The sequence below is a fragment of the Pogona vitticeps genome, chromosome 2 (assembly GCF_051106095.1).
Source record: "Pogona vitticeps strain Pit_001003342236 chromosome 2, PviZW2.1, whole genome shotgun sequence".
NCBI lineage: Eukaryota > Metazoa > Chordata > Lepidosauria > Squamata > Agamidae > Pogona > Pogona vitticeps.
In genome coordinates, this window is record NC_135784.1 from 185,627,824 (window position 1) to 185,651,246 (window position 23,423).

Consider the following 23,423-nt stretch of genomic DNA (forward strand, 5'->3'; position numbering starts at 1 on the left):
TTGGCCTCCAAAATGCAAAGCCTTTTGTGGTATAGACCATTTCTACGGAAATTACTTTCAAGGCAATCAGGATTCTAGTTCCCATGATTGAATGGGAAAAAGGTAGTAATACCCAACAAAATTTTGAACCCAATTAACTGCTATTATGTGTAGCCCAATGAAAGACAAGGGGGTCTACAGAAGAGATTCCCTTCAAACTCTTATGGAAATTATAACGTGTTAATTCTTGCTAGGCTGTGTATATCAGAGGTATGCAAGTGTATGCGTGCCGGTGGTCTTGGCCTACAAGACTGATTAGCCCTTGCCAGCACAGACAGGGAAAGGTGTATTATGGGACTTGAAGCTCAACATCTGGAGGACCACAGTTACCACTGCTGTGCATGTGGTCTGATCTAGCAGCTGAAGAGAAGGCAAGGCTAGCAGAGGCAGAAAATGACACTGTTTTGGCTGGTATGTTTGCACTAACATTGCACTTCCTTTTGCAGTCACATGTGCTGAGCAGGTAAATCCTTTGCGTTGATTGGCATTTGCTCAATGCTCTCAGAAGTTTGCTGTTGCCACCAGGAGGAGCGGTGGTGGCTGTTCGTGAGGCCTTGTGGTGGGTCACCTCTCAAAGCAGGTTCTCTCTGTCCCTTCCAGGACGACCTGAAACGCTGCTCTGCCTCCTTGGATGATACACCCAGGGGGAGCTGGGCCTCCAGCATTTTTGACCTCAAGAATTCTGCCGCTGACTTCTTGTTGCGCTCGCTTTTGGTGCGCACTGCCATTGAGGAGACAGACCGCACCAATGAGGAGCTGCGGAAGAAGAACCGACACAGTGAGATTCTGGCTCTTTATCCCGCTCCTGATGAGGTGAGCCCAAGACCCAGAGATCCTGTCAGCCTTTTGTGGAATCCTGTATAGCCCAAGAGATGGCAGTGTGTTCAACTGTGGACTTAGGGAGCTTGCCAGAATATACAGAACTGGTTGTGTGGAGAATGCGACACACATGCCGCAATGACGATGCGTTTTTGGTCAAGAGAAGAGTGGTTTGATCAGAAAAGGGGAGCAGGAGTGGGGTTGAGACATATGAAAAAGTGCCTAAAGCAGGGGCACACGGTCTGTGCCCACACCGTTTCCCCCAACCCTTGTGGGCTGCGCCCACACCATTTTCTTGAAACCTGAAGTGACTGAAAGGTCACTTGCAGGTTTTTGTCGCCTCCCCCTTTATGTAAATGGATCAGAGGAGGTAACCATTAAACGAAGAGTTGCATCTGCTGGAGGCCTAAATCTCTGGTTTTGGTCACCTCTTTGGCAGCCAGCCACACAAAAGGCCCTCTGAGCATGCATGCATGCATGCTAGGCTCAGGTTGCAAAATGCCCACCTCTGGATGAGGGGCAGGACCTGTGGGAGGTAGTTTTCCTTGGCTCTCAGTTCTTCTTCCGAGGTCTCCTCTGTCCCAGGCCGTTCCCGTTAGAGCTGTCGTCGTTCTGAGCCGTTCTGCCAGCATTTTCCCAGCGGCAAACCCCTGATGGCAGAGTTGGCGTGTTTCCATTTCCTTCCTCAGGATGAAGCCGTCGAGCGCTGCGGCCTCCCAGAAGTTCCAAAGGAGCACTTTGGGCAGAGGATCTTAGTGAAGTGCTTGTCTCTGAAGTAAGTCGGCATTCAGTAGAATGGCCGTGGAGCCATCAGGACATACCCGGAGCTTTGGGCGTAGGTCAGGGTTTTGTTTTTGCTTCAGGATGGGATGTTGGAATGGGGTGGTTGTCCACGAGGGGTGGGCCTTTCATATTGCAACAAAGGGGGGGGGGGCAGACCAAAAAAGTGCCTAGCTTTCACTTTTGTATTCGTTTCATCCCTTCCCAGTAGAGAGTCTCCCTGAAACAAAATGGCGGCTGCAATAGCCATGCTGGCTGAAAAGATGGCAAAAGAGGATTAAAGATACTCCTACTCTACTCCCCACCCCAGATATTTTCTGTTTGTTTCCAGTAAGCAGTGAATGGAGGGTAGCTCAGCCACTGCGACCAGGATGTTCCAACCTATCCCAGTAGTGTAGGATGCAGGGTTTTTAATTTTTAAAATAGAACTCCCTCTTAATAAAAACATTTAGATAACTAGTGCCACCTCAGGCAGAGGTGGAGGCCAGCAAGCTGCATTCCTTTGTTCCTTCCCTGCCCATTTTTAAAGAGGTTCTACAGACTGCCGCCTCGGTCCCTTCCCCAGCTGTGAAAGGCCACTTTTTTTCCACAGCCAGATTCCAAATGCTGGGGCCAGGGTAAGAGGAATGATCCCTCACATGTGAGGCAGCGGCTCATCTTGACAGCTTCTGCCCGGTGGTGGTGGCAGCAGCTTCATTACCACCAGCAGCAGCTGGAGGCAGAGTTTGCTGCTGCCTGCCACACAAGCTTCCCCTGGGTCCTATCACCTGCCTGCCATTCCTAGTAGGAGAACAACAGATCCATGCAGCTCAGTGGCAGTGGCAGCCACTGAGAAACCAGATGCTCCAGAAGTTTCCCAGTGTTCCCAGCGTAGTGTCAGGAGAAGCTCCTCCCCTGCACAGCATTCCAGCCAATACCACTGAAGTGTTCTCTAAGCCGGTCCTTCACCTGCCTACACCCACCACCACCACCACCACCATTCAATGACAGCAGCCCCTTTCTCTTCCTCCCCTGGGCAATTGACGTGCGGTTCAAAACATGAAACCTAGGAACCCTAGAGAGGCCATCCTCTTTGGGTCACCTTTGCTTGGCTTTGGCAGCTGATGGAGAATGCGAACAGTGTCGTTGATCCCTTGCACATCCTTGGCAGTCCAGCCCATAGAATCCGCTCCAGGCACACGGCTTATGCCATCCATGCCTCTACTCAGTGTATGTCCCTGGCAGTGTTTGGAAATTGGCCACGTGCAATTGTAAACTTTCTCATAAGCCGTCTATCTGGGTGTAAGTGGACCTTAGCTGTGAGCATGTAGCTGCCATCAGGCTGATAGCAGAACAAATCCAGTTTTCCTGCTCAGCTTTTTTGCTCAGAAGAGTTCGTGTCTTCCCTTTTTGCTCAAAACAGCATCATTTAATTTTTTTTTCTAAGTGGAGACTCGTCTCGTGACTCTCACATAGCATTTTAGATAGCTCTATAAGATTCTGAAGACCTAGTTTGCCAAAAAGAAGATGTAACACAGGCAGCTACAAAAGGTGCTGCTTTGTGCAGAATAACCACCAATATTCCAGTTCTTTAATATTTCGGGTCATTTATTTTAGAGCTGCATCATTCAGGGGAGAAGGAGGGCCATTTTTTTTCCTGTGGATCATTAGAGGCTCCAATAATACAGAACAGTGTCTTATGTGCTGTGAAGCTCCAATATCTCTTGGAATTATTAGTTGTCTTGACCAGAAGAGAATCCTTTCCCCCTTTGCCCAACAATCCATTTGACTAGTAGAAGGGGGGAAATTGGCTACCTTTTGTATTGTGACGTTATTTGTTCTATAGGAACAATTCTTTGCTTGTGACACATTGTGCTTTGTATTGCATAAACTGGTTTGAAGGCTGGCAGCACAGGACTCTTCTTTCTTTTTGAAGTCAAAATGAAATGTCTTACTATTATTTATTTATTTATTTATTTATTTATTTATTTATTTATTTATTTATTTAATTTATATCCCGCCTATCTAATCTTGTTAGGACCACTCTAGGCGGCTAACAACATAACAATAATACAATCATATATATATAAAACAATTACCTTGCTGGATCAAGACAAAGTCTTCGGCTTTGATCGTTTTCTCTCTCTAAACAGTCTTCTTAATGACATTCCTCTCTCTCTCTCTCTCTCTTCCTTCGTCCCTCCTCCTCCATGGAATAGATTTGAGATAGAAATTGAGCCCATCTTTGGATCCCTGGCACTCTATGATGTGAAAGAGAAGAAAAAGGTACTCCCCCCCCCTTTCTGCTCTCCTATTGAGCCTCAGTAGCTGGAGCAATCATTGGTGCTGGGCATCTCTTTTCTTTCAACTAGAACAAGATTCAGATTGTAAGACAGACAAAGGGTGAAGCACAGCTGGAGACAAGGGAGGGAGCCTTGCCCGTGAGTGGCAGGTTGGAAAGCTGCCTGGAATTATCAAAGTCTTTTTGATACACACTGGTTTGATAGACAGGGAGAACACTGGGTTTATTCTCCTCTGTATTATGTCGCAGGGGATAGTGACACATACAGAGGGCCCCTTGATGTGGACTCATTTCTTCGCATATAACTGAAACCTTCTGCCCCTTCTTCTCCCCCCCCCCAAGAAAAGTGGGGCCTATTTCCAGATGTCTGAAAGAGTTGGACTTTTCTCCTTCTCTAGACATTATCCTGCCTTCAGGTGTTCCTCTTGGGTTCATGCCAGAAAAATGTCCCTTTTAGTTTGGAGTTCTAGAGAAAGCAGGCTGGGTCTCCTGAGCCGAGCCCTGAGGGACAGGGAGATCAGGGCATTGCATAGGGAGGTGCTACAGTGGGGCCCTCCTCTCCCAAAGGTTATGTTTTGCCTGTTCCCTCTCAGCTCAGGGATATCTGCTGGCTTCAGTGACAACAGGAGGCCTGCTGGTTTCCTTCCCTGTTCCCTTGGTTCCCTGCGCTAACTCTTTTTTTTTCCTCCACATTGCTCATGGCCTTTGAGTTTAGTTAGTGTGTTACCAGAAGGATCTAGCAGGTGTCAGTAAGAAGCAGTGCTGCTTCTCCATGTCTGTGTGAACGAACTAATCCACTATCTTGTGCAAATAGTGGTGGCAGCAGTAAGCTAGCTTCTAAAACTGTAGCAAACAAGCCTTCTCCAGGAGATGTGATGTGCAAAATTTTCCTTGGTTGGTTGCCTGGTTGTTGTTCTGTTTATGGCTGTGGTGGGGAATAAATTGTGTCAGGTCACATAAAGCGTGTGAACTTTTTTGCTTATTTCTCTCTACTTTTCTAGATCTCTGAAAACTTTTACTTCGATCTCAATTCGGAGCACATGAAAGGCCTCCTGCGAGCTCACAGTGCACATCCTGCCATCTCCACTCTGGCTCGTTCAGCTATCTTCTCTCTCACACATCCTTCTCCAGATATCTTCTTGGTGATCAAGGTAAAATTGCCTGGCCCTCCGCTGCATTTCCAGAGCCCAGTATAATAAATAATATGCTGGGATACAGTTCTTTTAGGGGCAAGAAAATACTTTTTTTTCTGTATGTATGTGTAACAGCCACCCTCAAACCTCAGAGGGTGGTTGCTACTTCACTTTAATCACTGCTGCCACCAACCTGTCCTTTAAATCAAAAAGGACTAGGGTTTCTCTCAAACAAAACAGGTCTATTGATTCACAAAAAAAATAAAAGTAGTAAATCACAGGTGTAAAATCAATTAATCTATCACTGTTTCTCAGACACTAGCTCTCACAGACTTTCCCTCACTGACAGGCTTTCTCTCTCACTCTTCCTAACAATCACTTTTTACTCTCATCTCAATCTCCCTCTCGAACACCATACACACCCCTTTATATCCCAGCTCCTCCCCCTTTAGCACCACCTTCCGTCCCCTCATTGGCTGCTGTTCCACTGCCCAGCTGTGACGGACAGGTGAGGGCAGGGCTGAACGTTGCAGTATGTTTGTGTGGTCTGCGTAAATATTCACAAAATGTAAAAAACAAAGCAAAGCGTGCTGCTTATATACCACCCCATAGCACTTCAAGCACTCTGGGCGGTTTCCAAGTTAATTATGCAGGCTACACATTCCCCCCCCCCCCCCAAGCAAGCTGTGTATTCATTTTACTGACCTCGGAAGGATAGAAGGCTGAGTCAACCTTGAACCGACTACCTGGGATTTGAACCCCAGGTCGTGAGCACAGTTTTAGCTGCAGTACAGCGTTTTAACCACTGCGCCACGAGGCTCAAACTGTAGCGTCTTAAGAATCCCGGCTGCCTTTTAAGAAGCATGAAACCAGAAACCGACATATTAAGAAAGAGGGAAGGGTATTGCGGAGTTGGGAGGATCCCAGTAGTCAGGAGAATTCGGCCTTAGAGTCCTTCTCTGTGCTTCTTTTTGCGCTGGGCAATTCAGAACAAACAAATGTGCCAAGGCTTTTGAATGGCACTTGTACGGGCTGAAGTTGGTCTTGTCTTCTCATGGGGCTTCTTGTTTATTGCTGAGCAAGTCCAATTCTGTGGATAGAGCTCTTCTCAGGTTGCAGACCTCAGGTGCCTGAGCCATGAATGGGAGCATCTCTTGCCAAAACTAGGGACTGAACATAAGAAAGAGTCCACAATAGACTTGGATCAGTTCTGTAGCATCTGCTAGGCTTCCTCTCCGGTAACCAGTTTCTCTTCTACTTGCACAGCTGGAGAAGGTGCTGCAGCAGGGGGACATCGGTGAATGCTGTGAGCCATACATGGTCATGAAGGAAATAGATGCTCTGAAGGTAGATGGAATCAAGGAGGGTTGAAATCATTGTATGTGGGGAGCGGTGGGGGCAGGGGTTGTTGGATTGAGCCTTAGGTCTCAGTTATAGCAGAATTATTCATTTCTTGGGTGATCACCCCTTTCCCCCTCCACCACCCTTGTCAGGAATAGGAATAATGTGCCACACAAGGATATTTTATGTGCAGAAATTATGGAAGTAGTAGTGACATTTCCCCCTTGTGTTTGCAGAACAAGGAGAAACTAGAGAAGCTGAGGGTGGCAGGGGAACAGTTTTGCACCCGCTTGGGGCGGTACCGCATGCCTTTTGCCTGGACAGCCATTCATCTAATGAATATCATCAACAGTACTGGCCTGCTCGAGAGGGATGCTTCTGAGTCTGAGAGCGGTGGGTGTGATGATGTCTAGCCACGTGCAAAACAAGGAATGTCTGGTTTCCCTTTTGGAAGAATGTGCTGCCACTTTTTCCAGTGGCACTGATTCTGAAGCACACCTTGGGGACTGAGCGTTACAGGGAATGTGGGCTGCTGAAGGAAAGGAAACGTGTATTTATAGCCAGAGATCCGGGAAATAGGTTGCAGAGGACATTGTGCTACAAGATCAGAGACAGAATGATTTGTGATTATTATCACAAAGTGATACCAGACTTCATTGCTGCCATTAACACATCAGTGGTTTAAAATCAGAGTGGATAAATTCTCTAGAATATTGAGAATTATTTGATGATTCATGGATAGATCTTGAAAAATGTCTGCTGCAGTTGAACATTTATATAAATGAGTCTGCAGACTGTGTTACAGTCACCATTGTTGTTTTCCTTACTTTTGCAAGGCACGTCACCGTGCCATAGGTGTGAAATAGAAAAGCAGCAATTACAACTGGCCTGGGGCCATGAGTCCATAGGGAATCAGCTCTCTTCACTCCTCCTTCTCTTTTGTTGCCTAAGCATAGTCCATGGTTATGCTTAGGTATGCACACACCTCTCTCTCCTGTTGGACACACCTTCCTCTTTCCTAGACCGCAAAGGCACCTGGAATGAGCGCAAGAGGAAAGCATATGAGCGCATGAGTGTCGGGGAAGAGATATGCAGCTTCAGCAACTTCCGCCCAGCTACTCTTACAGTAACCAACTTCTTCAAGCAGGTAGGGATGGAGGATACATTTTGCTGAGCTGAATCATTGGCCAAAATTCTGTTCCTTAGAATAGTAAATGGTGCTACTCTAGGCCCACAGAATCAGTAGGGGTTTGGTAAGTCAACTCTATACGTTCCATTGAATCAAATGGGCCCACTCTAGTTGTGAGTTACTTTAGCATTGTAAGTGGCAGCTAGAGTAGTCAGTTTAAATCCGTGGAACTGATAGGGGCATTGGCTCACTAAATCCCCACTGATTGAGTGGGCCTACTCTAGTGCAACAGGACTTTGGTCATAACATCATTCTCCTTTGAATTTAATACTTCTTAAGAGGCAGGAAGAGTGTGTCTTTGAGATAAGCAGGTGTATTACCTCTGAGCTGAAGACAGATAGTGTGTATTAGGGTTTACTGCCTTTAACTTCCCCAGTGTTGCTATAGTTCTTAAATGAGATGGGAGGAATGGACTGAAGCTGAATACTTGCTTTTGGTTGGTTGAGCAGTTGTGTTTTTCCTAGGATTATCACGTGGTGATCATGCCCTCTTGCCATGGGAATGCAGCTTGGAAGTATTAGGAAGGCAAGGCACGATGTGAAGAGATGTGCCGCGGTCACCAAAGGACGCACAGAATCTTTGTTTGTATGTTGCCCTCCTGTTCTAATTCAACGAACTTTCCCCGTTTTTCTCTTCTTTGCCCCACTCAACGTGCAGGAAGGTGATCGCCTCAGTGATGAGGACCTTTACAAGTTCCTGGCAGATATGAGACGCCCATCATCTGTTCTTAGGAGGCTCCGACCTGTCACAGGTGAGTTGGGACATCTGTATGCCAGTCTCGGGTAATTCAGTTACACTTTGCGATGGAGTGGGGAGTTCCATAGGAGTAGGAATGTTAGTCTGTTGCAACAAAACCAGCAAAGACATTTGTGGCATACTAAAAGATGAAAGGTTTGGTTTGGGTTTTGGTGGATCAAAGCTATTTTGTTAGGAATGTACAATGGTCACACAAAGGTATAAACATATTTATTCTGCAAAGACACAGAAGGTATATGTTTCCAAGATTTTTTTTAACAAAATGAAGCGAAAACATATTGGCAAGGTGTTTGGCCTTCCCCTCTGCTGTACTAGAAGGGAAGTATAAAAATACTCATTTTGCTGAAAGGTTATGCTCCTGCCACTTGAGGGAGATTGAGACCATAGAGCACATGTTCTTCACCTGCCCATTGTATGAAGCAGTGCGAAAGGAGACTATTACCCCATTAATAGATAGAATCCCAGGACATTCAGAGAGAAATAGGCTTGAATTCCTTCTCTCTAATGTTGATTTGCAGATCACCTGTCAAGTTGCAAAATTCTGTGTAGCAATACTTCGATTGCTGCTTAATGACTGTCACTGCAGAGAGAAACCTGCCAAGCCACATGTGTGTGTAGTGAAACTCCTCTGAGGACTTGGATTTTTTTGGCTAAAGCTACTGAAGCTCTAGTTGGGGGAGTTCCTGGTGAATTGTGGTAATTGTAAAGGGGGGGGGAAACAAAGAGTCCAATGCCTAATATTCAGTTTTCAGCTTCAGAGTGACTTCTGATGTGAGGGAGATCCAGCCGGAGCAGGAATCCCAGGGGCTCTGTAACTGCCCGTCCCACTCTTTAGTCACATTGCCAGTCTTCGTTGTGTTGTTTATGCAAAACCTTCTTACCTGTGTGTCTCTTGTTTCTGCAACACAGCCCAACTCAAGATCGACATTTCACCCGTGCCGGAGAGCCCACATTACTGTCTGTCCCCTGAACTTTTGCATGTCAAACCCTATCCAGACCTCCGTGTCCGACCCACTAAGGAGATCCTTGAGTTCCCAGTCAGGGAGGTCTACACACCTCACACGACATATAGGTGGGTGTATTTCATGTCACAATATAGGAGTAAGACTCTGCTGGTGGGCAGAATTGAGAAAATCAGCTCCATTTTGTGGGCTTGGTGGTGCTTGATGGTGCTTAGCTTTCCCCAGCCGAGCTGTGCTTCTTCTGGTCTTCTCCTGCTAAAAATCATCTGTGTATTTTCAAGTGGCTCAAATGAAGGTGAAAAGTGCAAAGTTCTAGATAATGCATACACACCTAGAAGAGAGGGATCGTTCTCTACTGGAGCATGATGGCATGCAAAACCTTCCATTCCTGACCCAAGTTCATCCTTTCTGTCTGTTTTCTGCTTGTTGCCAACAAGACGTCTCTGTTTATGCTGCAGAATGGTAGCTTCTTAATAGTGTGTGAAAGGGAACTTTATCTTGATTCATGAAAACCATTTTCTACTGCCTGTCAAGGCATAGATGGGTCTGGAGTCCTAACTGCACATAAACATCAAGGGTTCCACGCCAAGGCTTTGGTCTTGACTGTTTACCTGGTGTCATCGTGATCCAGTCCTTTCCCAGCATGTAAAAAGGATGCCGCCGTCTTTAAGGAACCTTTATGGCCATTTCCTTCCAGTGGCTTCTCTAATGGGAGACGAATGGTCTTGCTTCTCTTTCTGGTTAGTTTGGTAGCCAAGGCAGAGTTGCAGCACAGGATGCTCACGAACACCGTGCAACAGATGCTCAAGTCATAAACGTTGCATCCCGAGAACCATCTCCGGTGCCACAAGTGAGCAGCTTTTGGCCAAAGCCATGTCCTTTCCAGAAGGGTTGCTTCTTTTCCTTGGTTTCAGGAAAGAGCTGCTTGGAGCACTTGCATTTTTCCTCCTGTGAGCAGGGGGTAGACTTCCTCTTTGGTCTCCATGTTTAGCCATGTCCATCAGGGGAAGGAAAGCCCTCCTTGGTGAAGCTGGCTGGTCTTCCCAGTCTACCCTTGATCCCTTATGAGATAACCCTGTGGCTGCCATGGTCAACTCTCTGTAGGAAGGCTGAGTTGAATAGCTGCCCCGAGGCCAACATGACCTTCCAAGATGAGTGGTTTTCTGCACCAGTGATCACTATCCTCTCTTTCTGCTTGACTTGAGTTTTGTTACATTGTCTCTTGCATTTGGTCTGACAACTGCATGGTTCTTGATCTGAGGAAAAGGGGGGGGGATAGGTAAGACATGGTTAGGTAGGTAGGCCACGTAACAGACTTCCCTTTCTTAAAGTGCTATGGCCTGTTGATAGGACATGGAAGCATAGACTGGTAAGGCATATGTACATATTTGATACGACGGTGGATGCATCGCCCCCATTTGCCAGGGGTCTGGGACAGGTTCCTTCCCTCCCCTTAGACCTTCCAAGTAGTTTCATTTTGGTAGTGACACAGGTGGATAGATGTCTGGAGCAAGAGGTCTGCCTTTGAAGAAGGACCTCCCCCTGCTGCTGCCGCCCAGACACTCATTGGATAAACATCTAAGCACCCTTCCCTGGGAGAACCTCACCCTTTTTGCCTGCCTGTTGTCGGGTCCAGTGCAGCTGTTCCATTTGTTGAACCATTCGTTGTTGCTGAGTTGCTCCCATTAGGGTTCAGATGGGGCCATTCTGTTGTTGTATGTGTGTCAGTGGGCAGGTGGGTTAATTGCAATTGGTTAATAGAGGGCATTCCTGCCCCTTGCCAGGAACGTCTGATACACATGAAGGACTCCTGATCTCTGACCTCTGTCCCTGTCCACTCTGAGGTCCCAATAGATTGACCTCCCCAAGCCCTCTTGACTGTCACGACTGTGTTATCTCTTCTGCTTAACCAAGGCTTTTTGTACAGGCAATACAATTAATGTGGCAAATTGGCCTTCTAGCCCAGGAAGGTAATGCGGCAAGCTTCTAATCCTCTGAGTGGGGCCTTTTGGAAGAGATTATGCATTTATCTCTTCTGTTAGCAGGGCTAGCCTAATCGTGCAAAGCTATCACTGTCTTACAGCAACACAGTTTTAAGAACCAGGACGACATAAGGCTGCTTCCCTGCCAGTATTGCCCTTCACACCTAAAATTCTTGGCACCATGAATTGGTGCCTCATAATAATAGTGCCCTGAGCTCTAGCGCACCTAATCCTTGCCCCTGCTGCTCATGCTGTTAAAGCGGACAGCACCTTAAAAGAGATTTGGATAAGCTGAAAATAAGCTTATGAGATTAAAACTGGTTGCGATCTGGCTTGATTTTTTTCAAAGCGAGGAGAAGGTGATGGTGACGGCTGCAACTCCAATCAGCAGAGGGTTGCTGTTGGCAGGACTGGAAGGTTGATACAATGCATGAGTTTGGAAATCTTTGGATAACTGCTCAAAGAGTCCCACAGAGCCAGCATGGTTTGGCCAGAGGATTTTGGTGCACTAGAGCTCAGGGCACTATTATTATGAGGCACCAGTTCATGGTGCCAAGAATTTTAGGTGTGAAGGGTAATACTGGCAGGGAAGCAGCCTTGTGTCTTTAGAGTCCAATTTTTTTTTCCTTCACACTCTGTTGGTGATATTTTCTGTCTGATGAGTTGGTGTGTATTTGGTGCTATCAGCTGGATGTCTTTTCCTGTAGATTTTCGTTATGTGCCTTCAAGTCAGAACTGACTTACAGTGGTGCCTCGCATAGCGATTGCTCCGCATAGCGAAGAAATCGCTTTGCGACGCTGTTTTTGCGATTGCCAAAGCAATTGCTTTGCGATGGCCCCTATGGGGAAAATTCGCTTTGCAATGATCGCGGGGAAGCGATCATCGCAAAGCCCCCATTTTTGCACAGCCAATCGGCGGGGCTTTGCGATGATCGGTGGGTCCCCATGATCATCGCAAAGCCCCGCCGATCAGCTGTGCGAAAATGGGGGCTTTGCAATGATCGTTTCCCCGGGATCATTGCAAACCCCCCATTTTCGCACAGCTGATCGGCGGTTCCAAAATGGCCGCCTGCTGTTTTGCCTCGCTTTAGAGGCACCGAAAATGGCCGCCGCAATGGAGGATTTTCGCTTAAGGTGTGTTTTGGAGCCCATAGGAACACATTGAAGGGGTTTCAGTGCGTTTCTATGGGCTTTTAAAAATCGTTTAGCGACGAAATCGCTTAGCAGCGATTTTTGCTGCACGGATTAACATCACTAAGCGAGGCACCACTTTATAAGCAACCTTAATAGGGCCTTCATGGTAAGTGAGAAATCTAAGGAGCGGTTTTACCAGGTCCACATTTGCCCAGTGAGTTTTCATGCTGAACCAGGATTCAAATCCAGGCCTCCTGAGTCTTAGTCCATTACACAATGACTGTGCCTCACTGGGTATCTTCCTGTAGATAAGGTTTAATTATCTACAAGGAGATCAGGCCGCAGTAAGGAGGGGCAGATTTCTTTATGAGTATTTGAACCAGTGCCACATACCTTTTAATTCTGGGTTGGTCCTTCTCTCTAGCTGCCACAGTTGTGAAGGCACAGGCCATGTTTGAACTAAATGGAGGCCCTCTCTATAACCATACACTAATCAGCCACAACATTAAAACTACTGACAGGTGAAGTGAGTAGCCTTGATTATATCACCTGTCAAGGGATGGGATATATTAGGCAGCAAGGGAAGAGTCAGTTCTTGTGTTGCTGAAAGTGTTACTGGGATCCATGGAAGTATTTTTGAAAGCAATGTGTTGGAAGCAGGAAATGCGGGCAAGCGAAAAGATCTGAGTGACTCCGACAAGGGCCAAATCGCAGTGGCTAGTCAACTGGGTCAGAGCATCTCCAAAACAGCAAGTCTTGTCGGGGTGTACCTGATACACAGTGTTTGGTACCTGCCAAAAGTGGTGCAAGGAGGGACAGCCAGTGAACTGGCATCAGGGTTGTGGGTGCCCAAGGCATATTGAGGCACGTGGGGAGTAAAGGCTAATTCATCTGGTCCAATCACATGGAAGAGCTACTGTAACTAAAATGGCTGAAAAACTTAACACTGACCATGATAGAAAGGTGTGAGAACACACAGTGCATCACAATTTGCTGTATATGGGGCTGCGTTGCCACAGACCAGTCAGAATGTCCGTGATGACCCTTGTCCACTGCCAAAAGCACTTTCAGGGAGGATGTGAGCATCAGAATCAGACTATGGAGCAATGGAAGGAGATGAATCAGGTGGATGGCCAGGTGAACACACATCATTCACCCGGGAAGAGATGGTAGCAGGATGCACCATGCCAGATTCCACAGGACGCATTCAGAGTCCATGTGGAGTCCATGCCATCAGAGCTGTTTTGTCAGCAGAGGGGAGACCTGCACAATATTAGGAAGGTAGTTTTAATGTGGCTGATCCTTGTACACATTTATTATAGATAAGCATAGAGTCCACACATATTGAGGCACTAGTTTGAGACTCATAGGGATCTTAGAGACTAGTTCTGTGAACAGAATAGAGCAGGAGAGTAAAATATACAAGCCAGAGCACCATACTGCCCACCCACCCCCCACATACACACCAATACTCCATCACCAGGGAAAAAATAGAAATGGAAAAGCTTGCCTCCAGAGGCCTCCAGGATGTACAAGTCCCAAATAAATCACTGTGTTGGTTCTCTCCTGAAAAGAAACTCCCGAAAAATGAAGTGACCAGAACATTGTTTTGTGGTTTTGAGAAAGTTACAGGGTATGACCTACCAGAGGCCTCCATCCTGGAGGCCTCTGGAGGCAAGCTTTTCCAGGGGTGAACCCCAGGTCCTCCCCAAGCCTGACACAAAGGGACTTAGGTAGGAGACTTAAGATGCCCTGTTGCAGAGCATCCCGCGCAGAGCAAAAAGGTGGCAAGTTACCTTCAGAGCAGCCAGTCCCTGTTTCCTGTTTTGCAAACTTTGTTTCTCCACAATATCCATCATCGCTTGCAGTGCCTTCATGCGCTGCCCCAGGTGCCGATGGTCTGCAAGCAACTTCTGCAGGCCTTTCTCGCCGCCCTGAGCCTCTTGCCTCAGCTGCACATCCTCAGCCTGTTAGGGAAAGAGCAGAGGTGGGAAGGGAAGACAGGCCAAAGGGGATGCCTACAGGGGTGGCGGCCCTTGGGATTGGGAATCTTACAGTAGGCAGCAGGTTGCAGGATTGTGGGGTCAGGTGTGGACCCAGAGTAAAGCCCCTGGTGCTCTGCTGACAGCGCTGGAAAGTTGCCTTTGGAAAGGAATCCTCGCTCTTTTTCTCTGATAGTTATTTAGATGCTTTTTAGTAATGAAAGGCTGTAAAATGTGAAACAAAAGCACTCTCGAAATGTTCCCTAAAAACAGTGTCACAGGCACCCTGTGGTGAATAAAAGCAACACTAAAAGTGTTCATTTTACACACATACTGAACAAGGTTAGCTGCTCTTATGTCAGTTTTAATATAAAAAGTAACCCAATAAATTATGCATTTTAGGCAATGTCATTCCTTGCTAGGTGTTGTGTAGAGATGGGCACGAACCACCCGTTCAGCAGTTCTGCCTGGTTCGTTTACCACCGCTACAGGTGTTTGGCGGTTCAGTGTCCCGCCCCCTCTAGCAGACGCCCACTTGGAAGCAGTGTCTCAGTTTCCCTGCCCTGCCTCCTCCTTTACCTCTTGTAGTGGCAAACCAGGCACTTCATGCTCATCTCTAGCGTTGAGACCGATTTTCATACCAAGATCCAATCTGCAAAACCTGGGCTCCTGTAACTGCTGATGGCTAGCATAACACTTTTAAATCCTGCTGCCCACCCTCCATTTTAGAGTTTAAACATGGTTACCTTCAGCCTCTCTACAAGTCCTCCGATCTCCTTCTGGCCCTGCCGGGCATTTTCAGTCTGGTGATGCAGCCCCCTCAGACCCTGTTCATAGATGCCAGCCTTATGCCTGATTCTGTCAAGCTTCTGTGTTGTGGAGTCATAGAAGTCGCGCAGCGCCTCACTGAACTGCAGTACGCCATAGACTAGGATGTTCACGTCCTCTTGCTGAGCCACCTGCCCAGGACCTGTGAGGATCGGGGCAGGCATAGCCACAGGAGGCAGTAAGATGCTCAGGAGCAATATGAAGGTCGGCATGGCTGTATTTCAACCCAGGCTTTAAAAAAAAACAAACAAAATGTCCAGTCTATGCCTTTTATAAACGGAGTGGGAGGGATGAGTGGCATTAGCCCCGAGAGATCTACTGAGCAGCCCCGCCTCCAGGTGGTGATGAGTCAACAATACTTTAAAATGTCGGTTCTTGTCTCAGCACTGGCTTTTTCCATGGTTGGGGCACAAAGTTCCCGACCCAGGGACAGCCAGGTTGCACAAGGCTGGCAGGTGAGAGCCGGTTGCAACAGAGATGCTCCGTCTCCTGAAAGTTGGCTTGGGGTCATTTGGGATCTGGCCTGTCAGACATCTCCAGAAACTGCCAGGCTGTGTGTGTGTGGGTAACGAGAGGGCAGCGGTGTGGGTGTCCTGCTGAAACGCTAAGTGCGTTTATTCTGGCTGGGCAAGTGTGGGGCGGTGTTACATAATCCACTCTCCCCTTGCAGCAGGTGACACGGAGGTCTTGCGTGATACAAGGATCAGGGCTCCAAAGGTCCCTTCCCCCCCCCCCCGCCTGTACCTTTCCTGCTTTGTCTCGGTCATGTTGGTGTATTATTCCACCTGTGCTCCCACCACCAAAATGACAACCAGCCCCTCTCTTTTACTATAAATGCTACTTGAGATCTGATCAAGTGATATGGAACGCCTTAGGCAGCTTCAGTCATGCAGAAAGGGGAAATACCACCAGGCTCAAAAATTAGCAGATATTCAGAACTACAGTGGTGCCTCGCTTAACGAGCGCCTCGCTGAGCGATGAAATTGCTTAACGAGGCGCTCTGGGCCATCGCTGGAGCATTCGCTCAGCGATGGCCCCTATGGGGATTTTTCGCTTTGCGATATTCGCTAAGCGTTTCGCTTAGCGAATATCGCGTAACGAAGCCGGGAGAACAGCTGATCGGCGGTTCCAAAATGGCCGCCGGAAGGTCCGCGCCGCATTTTCGCGCCCTGCCCTCGCTTACCGAGGGCGCGAAAATGGCGGCGCTATGGGACAACATCGCTTAACGGTGAGTTTTAAAGCCATAGGAACGCATTGAACGAAGTTCAGTGCGTTTCTATGGCTTTTTTATTCCCGTTTAGCGATGTTTTCGCATAGCGAAGGTTAATCCGGAACGGATTAACCTCGCTATGCGAGGCACCACTGTACTTTTTTTGGGGGGGGGAACCATTTGGGAAATTGCAAAATGGCCCAGGAAGGACTGAATACACTCTTAAGTGGTTTAGAAATATTAAGCGTTTGATGAGGTGGGGAGGAAAACTAAAGGAAAGAGGGCTAATGGGATGGGGGTTATCTTAGAAAATGGCAAGGTTGCCTGGCTGGAACATGGAATGGAGCCTTCTGCCCCATAACATTGTTCAAGCTGATCTGTGAGACCTGCCCTGAACCCATCCTGGTAATTATTTTCCTAATTCTTCCACTGTGGGTGACCAATTAGCAGTGGATTCCAAGCCGGGATACATGGATTCTCTTCCACTCCCAAAAAGAAAAGGCACTCCACCTGTCCCATCACTTTTGGGTTTGCAGACACATGCATACACATGTTTGTCTAATATCCACAGCTGTAAAGGTTTTCCTTCTTGTGTAGGAACCTACTCTACGTTTATCCCCAAAGCCTGAACTTCAGCAGCCGCCAAGGTTCAGTGAGGAACATTGCTGTGAAACTCCAGTTCATGGCGGGAGAGGACCCTAGCCACGCCATGCCGGTGAGTGAGGCGTGCGCTGGCTGTGTGGATGGATCCAAAGGGGGAACCGTGGGACAAGAAGGGCACGTCTGGGCTGGGGAGTTGTTAGGCCTCCAGACCTTGTCTTTCCTGAAATGTTTGAGCTTTCTCTGTTTCAAGAGGTTCCGTTTCTTTACTGACACAGTGAGTAAACAGTGGGTGGGGTGTGTTTGTCACAGTTTCTATCCTGTGAACCATTCTTCCTTTTGGCCAAGTTCCTAGCCCTAACCCCATGTTAACAGCATGTGTTGCAGGTGCCTTGGTGGCAGATTTAATGCTCAACTAAATCCAGAGGTCTTCTGCAGGCTGGCTGATGGCGCTGTTGTCACCGTCATGTCTTAACAGTATTTCAGGGGGATTCGTGTAAAAGAATAGATGTCCTGTTTGGTACTCTTTGGACTCATGATCTACAGAAAATGAAATTGAATACGACGGGGGAGGGGGAGAGGGGACGTCCTTATGGATCTCCTCCACTTCTTGAGGCAAGTGCCAGCATGGAAGGCATCCAGATACACCTGGTCTGATTTTGTAAGCAAATATTGACAATTGCATACAGTAGCTATTTCTGGGTGCCTTATTTCCTGGCACGTCTCTCGGCCTCCTGCCCTGTGGCTGGCTGGACTCCGTTCATTCTCTCTGTCTCTGACCAATGCTCTTCTGTCTTGCCTAGGTGATCTTTGGAAAATCGAGTTGCAGTGAGTTTACAAAAGAGGCCTATACATCGGTTGTATATCATAACAAGTGAGTGTAAAACAACTGTGCTGGGGTGGCGGCATAAGGCTGCCAGTGGAGGTAACCACTGGCTGGTCATTCACAAAACACCATTTCTCTGGATAAGGAGGATTATCCACATCTAACTTTCTCAGTAAAATGTCACCGATCCCCTATGATGGGGTTTGTTTGTTTGTTTGTTTGTTTATTCATGACAGTGATGGTCCCCGAGTGAATTAGAAACTACATGAATTGCAGCCCGTACCAGTTCTCATTAGGAAGGACACACATGTCTGGTAGGGTTGGGGCTTTTGCCTGCTCACAGCTCCTTCCTGGCAGGTGGCTGCAACACCTTCTGCCTTTTGCACAGGTCCCCTGAATTCTACGAGGAATTCAAGTTGAAGATCCCAGCCAACCTTACCGACAACCACCACCTGCTCTTCACCTTTTACCATATCAGCTGCCAGCAGAAGCAGAACACGCCACTGGAGACTCCAGTTGGCTACACGGTGAGCCCTTCAGAGAACGGGAGAAGGTCCATAGCATGGGAAGAAGGAAAGTGTGTCTTATTTTCTACAGAATGGCCCTTGTTCCCACTCGCATGCTCTCCAAGGACAGAGGGTCCCTCGTCACAGGACTGGGGGATTTCTTTGTCTTGAAACTTTGCAGAGCAACTGCAGTGCGAGAGATTTCTGTGCTAGACATATCTGAGGCCCAGTACAGTATTGGATGCTACATTTGGGTTGTGTGGGTTTTCCAGTTCAGCTGATGGATCCTGACCGATGGTCAGTGTTGCTTTTTCTGGAGCTTGCCAATGAATATTGCAGACAGAAAGGTGGGTTAAGAATGGCAATTTGTTATTTTCTGCAACTATGACTTGTTCCTCTGTCATGTGGAGCAGGAAGGACAAGTGAAAACATGACATTCTCTCTCTCTCTCTCTCTCTCTCTCTAGTGGATCCCCCTCATGCAACATGGGCGGCTACGGACAGGCCAGTTTTGCTTGCCTGTGTCAGTTGACAAGCCTCCGCCCAGCTATTCCGTACTCACCCCTGATGTAAGTCATGACTGTTGTGTGGTTTTATGCAGCTTGGTGAATGCAGAGTCCCCCTAGAGAGCCCCTCCTTGCTTGTTCTGTATGGAGAAAAAACACTCCCTTTCTCCTCCCTGCCAACCCTCCTTCCATGTTTCCTGTCACACTCTCTGCAGCAGGAGTGTTTCTAATGCAAGAGTGTCTGTTTTATGTTTGTAAAGCTATTTAGCCTTTCTCTTCTGCAGAGGGTGGCTAAAATATGCAAACGAAACGCCATTTTTTACCTCTGAGTTGTACATCTCCTGAACTTTAGTTTACCTCTTAAAGAAAGTACATGGAAGCCGCAGGAGGGGTTGAAAATAAGAAAATGAAGTCCATGAAAATGAAATCTGTATACGCAATATATGTATGTTGTAGAAAGGAGCAGTAGTGTGAACACACTTTCACTTTTATGATGAGTTTTTAAAGGGTTGGGTTTTTGTGTGTGTGTAAAACTAAAATAAAAAAAAATCACAGACCTCACAAAAACCAGATTGTTGTATTACTACTGAGAGACATAGTCAAGGCCATAACCTGAATCGACCGGATGTTTATTTTTATTATGACAAGCGGACGTCTTCACTGCATTAACGATGAGATAAACTGTATATCTTGGTAGGTTTCTTAACAGTGGCATCTCTGATGGTGCAATTCCAACCGCCTCCCCACCCTCCACCCCAGCATTCTCCTTTTTCTGTTCTTTTACTTGCCTCTGACTCCAGGAAGAGTTGCCAGGGTGTACAAGAAATGAAAAGCGATCTCCTCTTCACATCCCCTTCACTAATGGGCCACATACAAAGAGGTCACTTCTGGCTTTTCTTAGGGCCTGACAATAGTGAGGACAACGCATTGTAGTTGACTTATGGGCTGTAGTACACAATAATGGCATAGAAAGAGGCCCGTCTTACCCTATCAGCAGTGTTTCAAAAGGATTAGATTAATTAGCTGTCCTTCTGCATAGTTTAGAATCACTCTGGGATGAGTTTTCTACTGCATGTGAAATAGATCTACATGCACTATAGACACCGTGCTTCATCCTCCTTTGAGATTATTAATGCTTAGTATTTTTATTTAATTTAATCCCACTTTTCTTCTTTGGTATGGACCCAAGGTGGCATACAAAAAATTTAAAATCAAGAATTAATTGTTTCCCATTGTTTGCAGTGTCCTTTCGTGCTTTCAGACATGTTTTTTACAATCTGTTCCCATCTGATTTAGAAACCTGAGTTATGCACCAAGAAAACATGTACATGAGTACTGTCCTTACTTCCTTCTTTTAAAGCAGAGAGTTATTTCGTGGCTAGCTTGGCAAAATTAGGGCCTCCGTGGCAACCTGATCAAGCTTGTTGGGGAAGGGGATCTGCAGGGATCAGTGTCCCTTCCTCCTTGGGAATTGTCTGCCCTTTCCTCCAGAGCAGGTCTGGGCAAAATTAAGATATTGAGATGTTACTGGGCTGCAACTCTCATTAGTTGCAGCTAGCATGGCCAGTGTTAGGGAATGCTGGGAATTACAATCAGACAGCATTTGAAGAGCCACACTTTGCCCACCCTTGCTCTGTGGGGACTGTGTGCGTTTCTTCTAACAAAAAGAATGAATGATGGTGATTAGCTTTGACCAGAGTAAGGAACTGGCTTTTTAACTCCCAAAAGGATTTTGTATGGTTGCTCTCATGGCAGCCCAGTTTCTTCCTACTGCTCTTCTGCAGGTACAGCTGCCTGGTATGAAGTGGGTGGATAATCACAAGGGTGTCTTCAATGTGGAGGTGCTGGCAGTGTCTTCTGTCCACACTCAGGTGAGTGGAGAAGAGGAAGGTGGTGCTAAGAGGTGGTGTCATTTTCCACAGTTTACTTGGAATGTTGCTCCTGCATTAGCTGTGCTGTCTGCAAGTCTGGGAAAGGAAGCTTCTAGGCATACTGTTGGTGCAAAACCCCTTTATTTTCATGCTTTGGAAGTACACACAGAGTATTCCCCCGAGCCTTAAATCAATCCTTTTTCTGTAAATCAAAGAGTTCCCCTTTGAGAAAATGGAAGATTTTATGGATTCTGCTAAGCAGCATATGATGGGAAACTGTGTTTCTGAATGGTCCATCTCTCTGGACCCTTGGACACAGGTCTGGATTCACTTTTGGTCACGTCTCGTAGAATAATTCCTGCATGGAAGTCCTGAGAGAAGAGATCAGCTCCTGTTCTTCTGTTTAGACTTGCACCAGTTTTCCCTGTCCTAGTCTCCCCACTGTTAAAAATAGAATAGTGAAGCTAAGCAGATGAGAGATGCTTAAAACTCATGCCCCTGACGGCTCATCCTTTGTTCTGGCAGGACCCATTTCTGGATAAATTCTTCACCTTGATCCATGTGCTGGAAGAATATACCTTTCCCTTTCGGCTAAAAGATGTGATCTTAACAGAAAACAACATGGAGTCTGAGTTGAAATCTAGTGTGGGCAACCTACGGGTGGCTAGTCTGGAGGCCCTCGTTGCCTTTAGCCACCAGATCCTCAACAAGTTGATCCAGCTCATTGTGTACCCCCCTGTCATCGCCGGGCAGATTGGTGAGTGACATAGCCATTGTCCTATCCTGCCACTATGCTGTGGTTTCGGTTGCTTCTGCCCCTCCCCTTCCATTGTTGGGTTCTTTTGGCATCTGGGCTACTTCGCAGAGTGTTTCCAAATCGTGGAACCTCAGCACCCTCACAATTTCGAAAATGGAGCTTGGAAAAGCCACTGTTTCCTACTGCAGTGGTGCCTCGCTTAGCAATCGCTCCGTTGAGCGACGAAATTGCTTAGCGACGGAGTTTTTGCGATTGCAAAAGCGATCACTTTGCAATGGTCCCTATGGGGTTTTTTTGCTTTGTGATGATCGCGGGGAAGCGATCATGGCAAAGCGACCCTTTTTAACAGCTGATCGGCGGTTTCAAAATGGCCGCCCACTGTGTTTCCTCGCCAAAAATGGCCGCCCCTATGGAGGATCTTCGCTTAAAGGTTAGTTTTTAGCCCATAGGAACGCATTAATCACATTTAAATGCATTTCTATGGGCTTTTTAATATCGCTTAGCAATGAAATCGCTTAGCAACGTTTTTTCTGGAACAGATTAACGTTGCTAAGCGAGGCACCACTGTACTGTCCCACGGTCTGGCCATTCTGCATGACCACAGGCATAAAACACACCTATTGTCACATCAGATGGGGTGCAGGAACATTGGTCTTCCTGGGGTTGAACTTGGAAACATTTTCTTCAGCAGTCTCTTCATGTGTCTTTGGATGAATCAGGTGGGAGAAGAAATGGAGGTTAAAGAAAAGCCTCCATCTCCTTTTCCTGGATATTTCTGTTTATACATCTTACTGTTACATGAATTTCCAAGACTATTCAGTTGCCGTTTAGTTTTGAATGGAAGCTGGTTTTCCCCTTGCACTGTTTTATCCCATCTCCTACTGTTTACGTGGCTTCGTGGGTTAAAGCAGGTTCAGACTTCTGTTTCATTGGGTCTTGCAGTGAACTTGGGCCGTGCTGCCTTTGAAGCCATGGCTGTGATGGTGAACCAGATCCACAAGAGCCTGGAGAGCAATCAAGACCAACATGGCCACAACCAGCTGCTGGCCTCTTACATCTTCTATGTTTTCCGTCTGCCTGTGGCAGAGCCGGGCTTGCCAGGTAGATGTCTGGTGTTGTGTGGGAGAGGGAGAGAACAGATCCCTGGTCTTCTTTCATAATCAGCTGTGTGCCATTTCCCCCAGTCTACGGTTCTGAAGCTGCATGTTTTTCATAGGAGTTCGAATGAGGGGTTATCTCCACAGCATTTGCTCCTCATACTAATGGCTGTCTGTCTCTTGATCAGTAGTGAACTAATTTGACAGACATTCTGAAGTCCTGGCACTTCCGTAGTAAAGTTTTCCTTTAACCACCCACTAAGAACCAGCTGATTGAAAGCAAAATAGATTGTAGACAGAGAACTTGTTACTTACATGAAATTCTGGGATGGGATGTCCATAGCGCCTGACTACTTTTGAGGTGTTGTCACAACATGGTTAAAAACTTGAGTTTGGAAAATGAACTGACTCTTTTAGATTAGGTGAAGATAAGGTAGTGGAGTGTATAGTCTGAGGGTCACGTGCATGTCTGAATATCACCTCTCTCTCTCTTTTGATAGGAAGAGGAGAAGAGTTGATCCCATTCCTTAGATCAGGAACGGCCTAAGATATAAAATAAAATATCAACTGCAGTTTAGATCCTCTTGAAAAGATAAGACAACCACTATCTTGGTTGTCTGGTATATTTTTCCTAAGAGGGTGGGGGATATCCTGGAGGCTGTACTGCGTGTCCGTGGTGTGATGTACTAGTAGGGTGTGCCGGGGGGGGTGCGGGCGGGCACACGGCTGCCTTGTTCATCTTAGGTGTGCCAAATGTAAGCCGCCTAGAGTGTTCGCGATGAACAGATGGGCGGGGTATAAATGGAATGAATGAATGAATGAATG

General features: G+C 47.0%; 1 protein-coding gene across 7 annotated transcripts in view; it reads left to right on the forward strand.

Moving 5' to 3' along the window:
- Positions 1–23,423, forward strand: part of DOCK6 (dedicator of cytokinesis 6) — a 117,324-nt gene that overhangs the window by 38,568 nt on the left and 55,333 nt on the right. For all 7 annotated transcript variants that reach the window (XR_012084149.2, XM_072991604.2, XM_072991605.2 and 4 more), the window contains exons 6-21: positions 640–852; positions 1,548–1,633; positions 3,837–3,903; positions 4,921–5,070; positions 6,319–6,399; positions 6,630–6,786; positions 7,416–7,540; positions 8,240–8,333; positions 9,248–9,410; positions 17,034–17,151; positions 17,840–17,910; positions 18,251–18,389; positions 18,835–18,936; positions 20,658–20,744; positions 21,270–21,501; positions 22,444–22,602. Coding sequence is in view for 6 of the 7 variants with exons in the window: in XM_072991604.2 (XP_072847705.2) it covers positions 640–852; positions 1,548–1,633; positions 3,837–3,903; positions 4,921–5,070; positions 6,319–6,399; positions 6,630–6,786; positions 7,416–7,540; positions 8,240–8,333; positions 9,248–9,410; positions 17,034–17,151; positions 17,840–17,910; positions 18,251–18,389; positions 18,835–18,936; positions 20,658–20,744; positions 21,270–21,501; positions 22,444–22,602 (2,044 nt within the window). In the remaining variant the exon portion in view is untranslated. The remainder of the gene's footprint in view (positions 1–639; positions 853–1,547; positions 1,634–3,836; positions 3,904–4,920; positions 5,071–6,318; positions 6,400–6,629; positions 6,787–7,415; positions 7,541–8,239; positions 8,334–9,247; positions 9,411–17,033; positions 17,152–17,839; positions 17,911–18,250; positions 18,390–18,834; positions 18,937–20,657; positions 20,745–21,269; positions 21,502–22,443; positions 22,603–23,423) is intronic.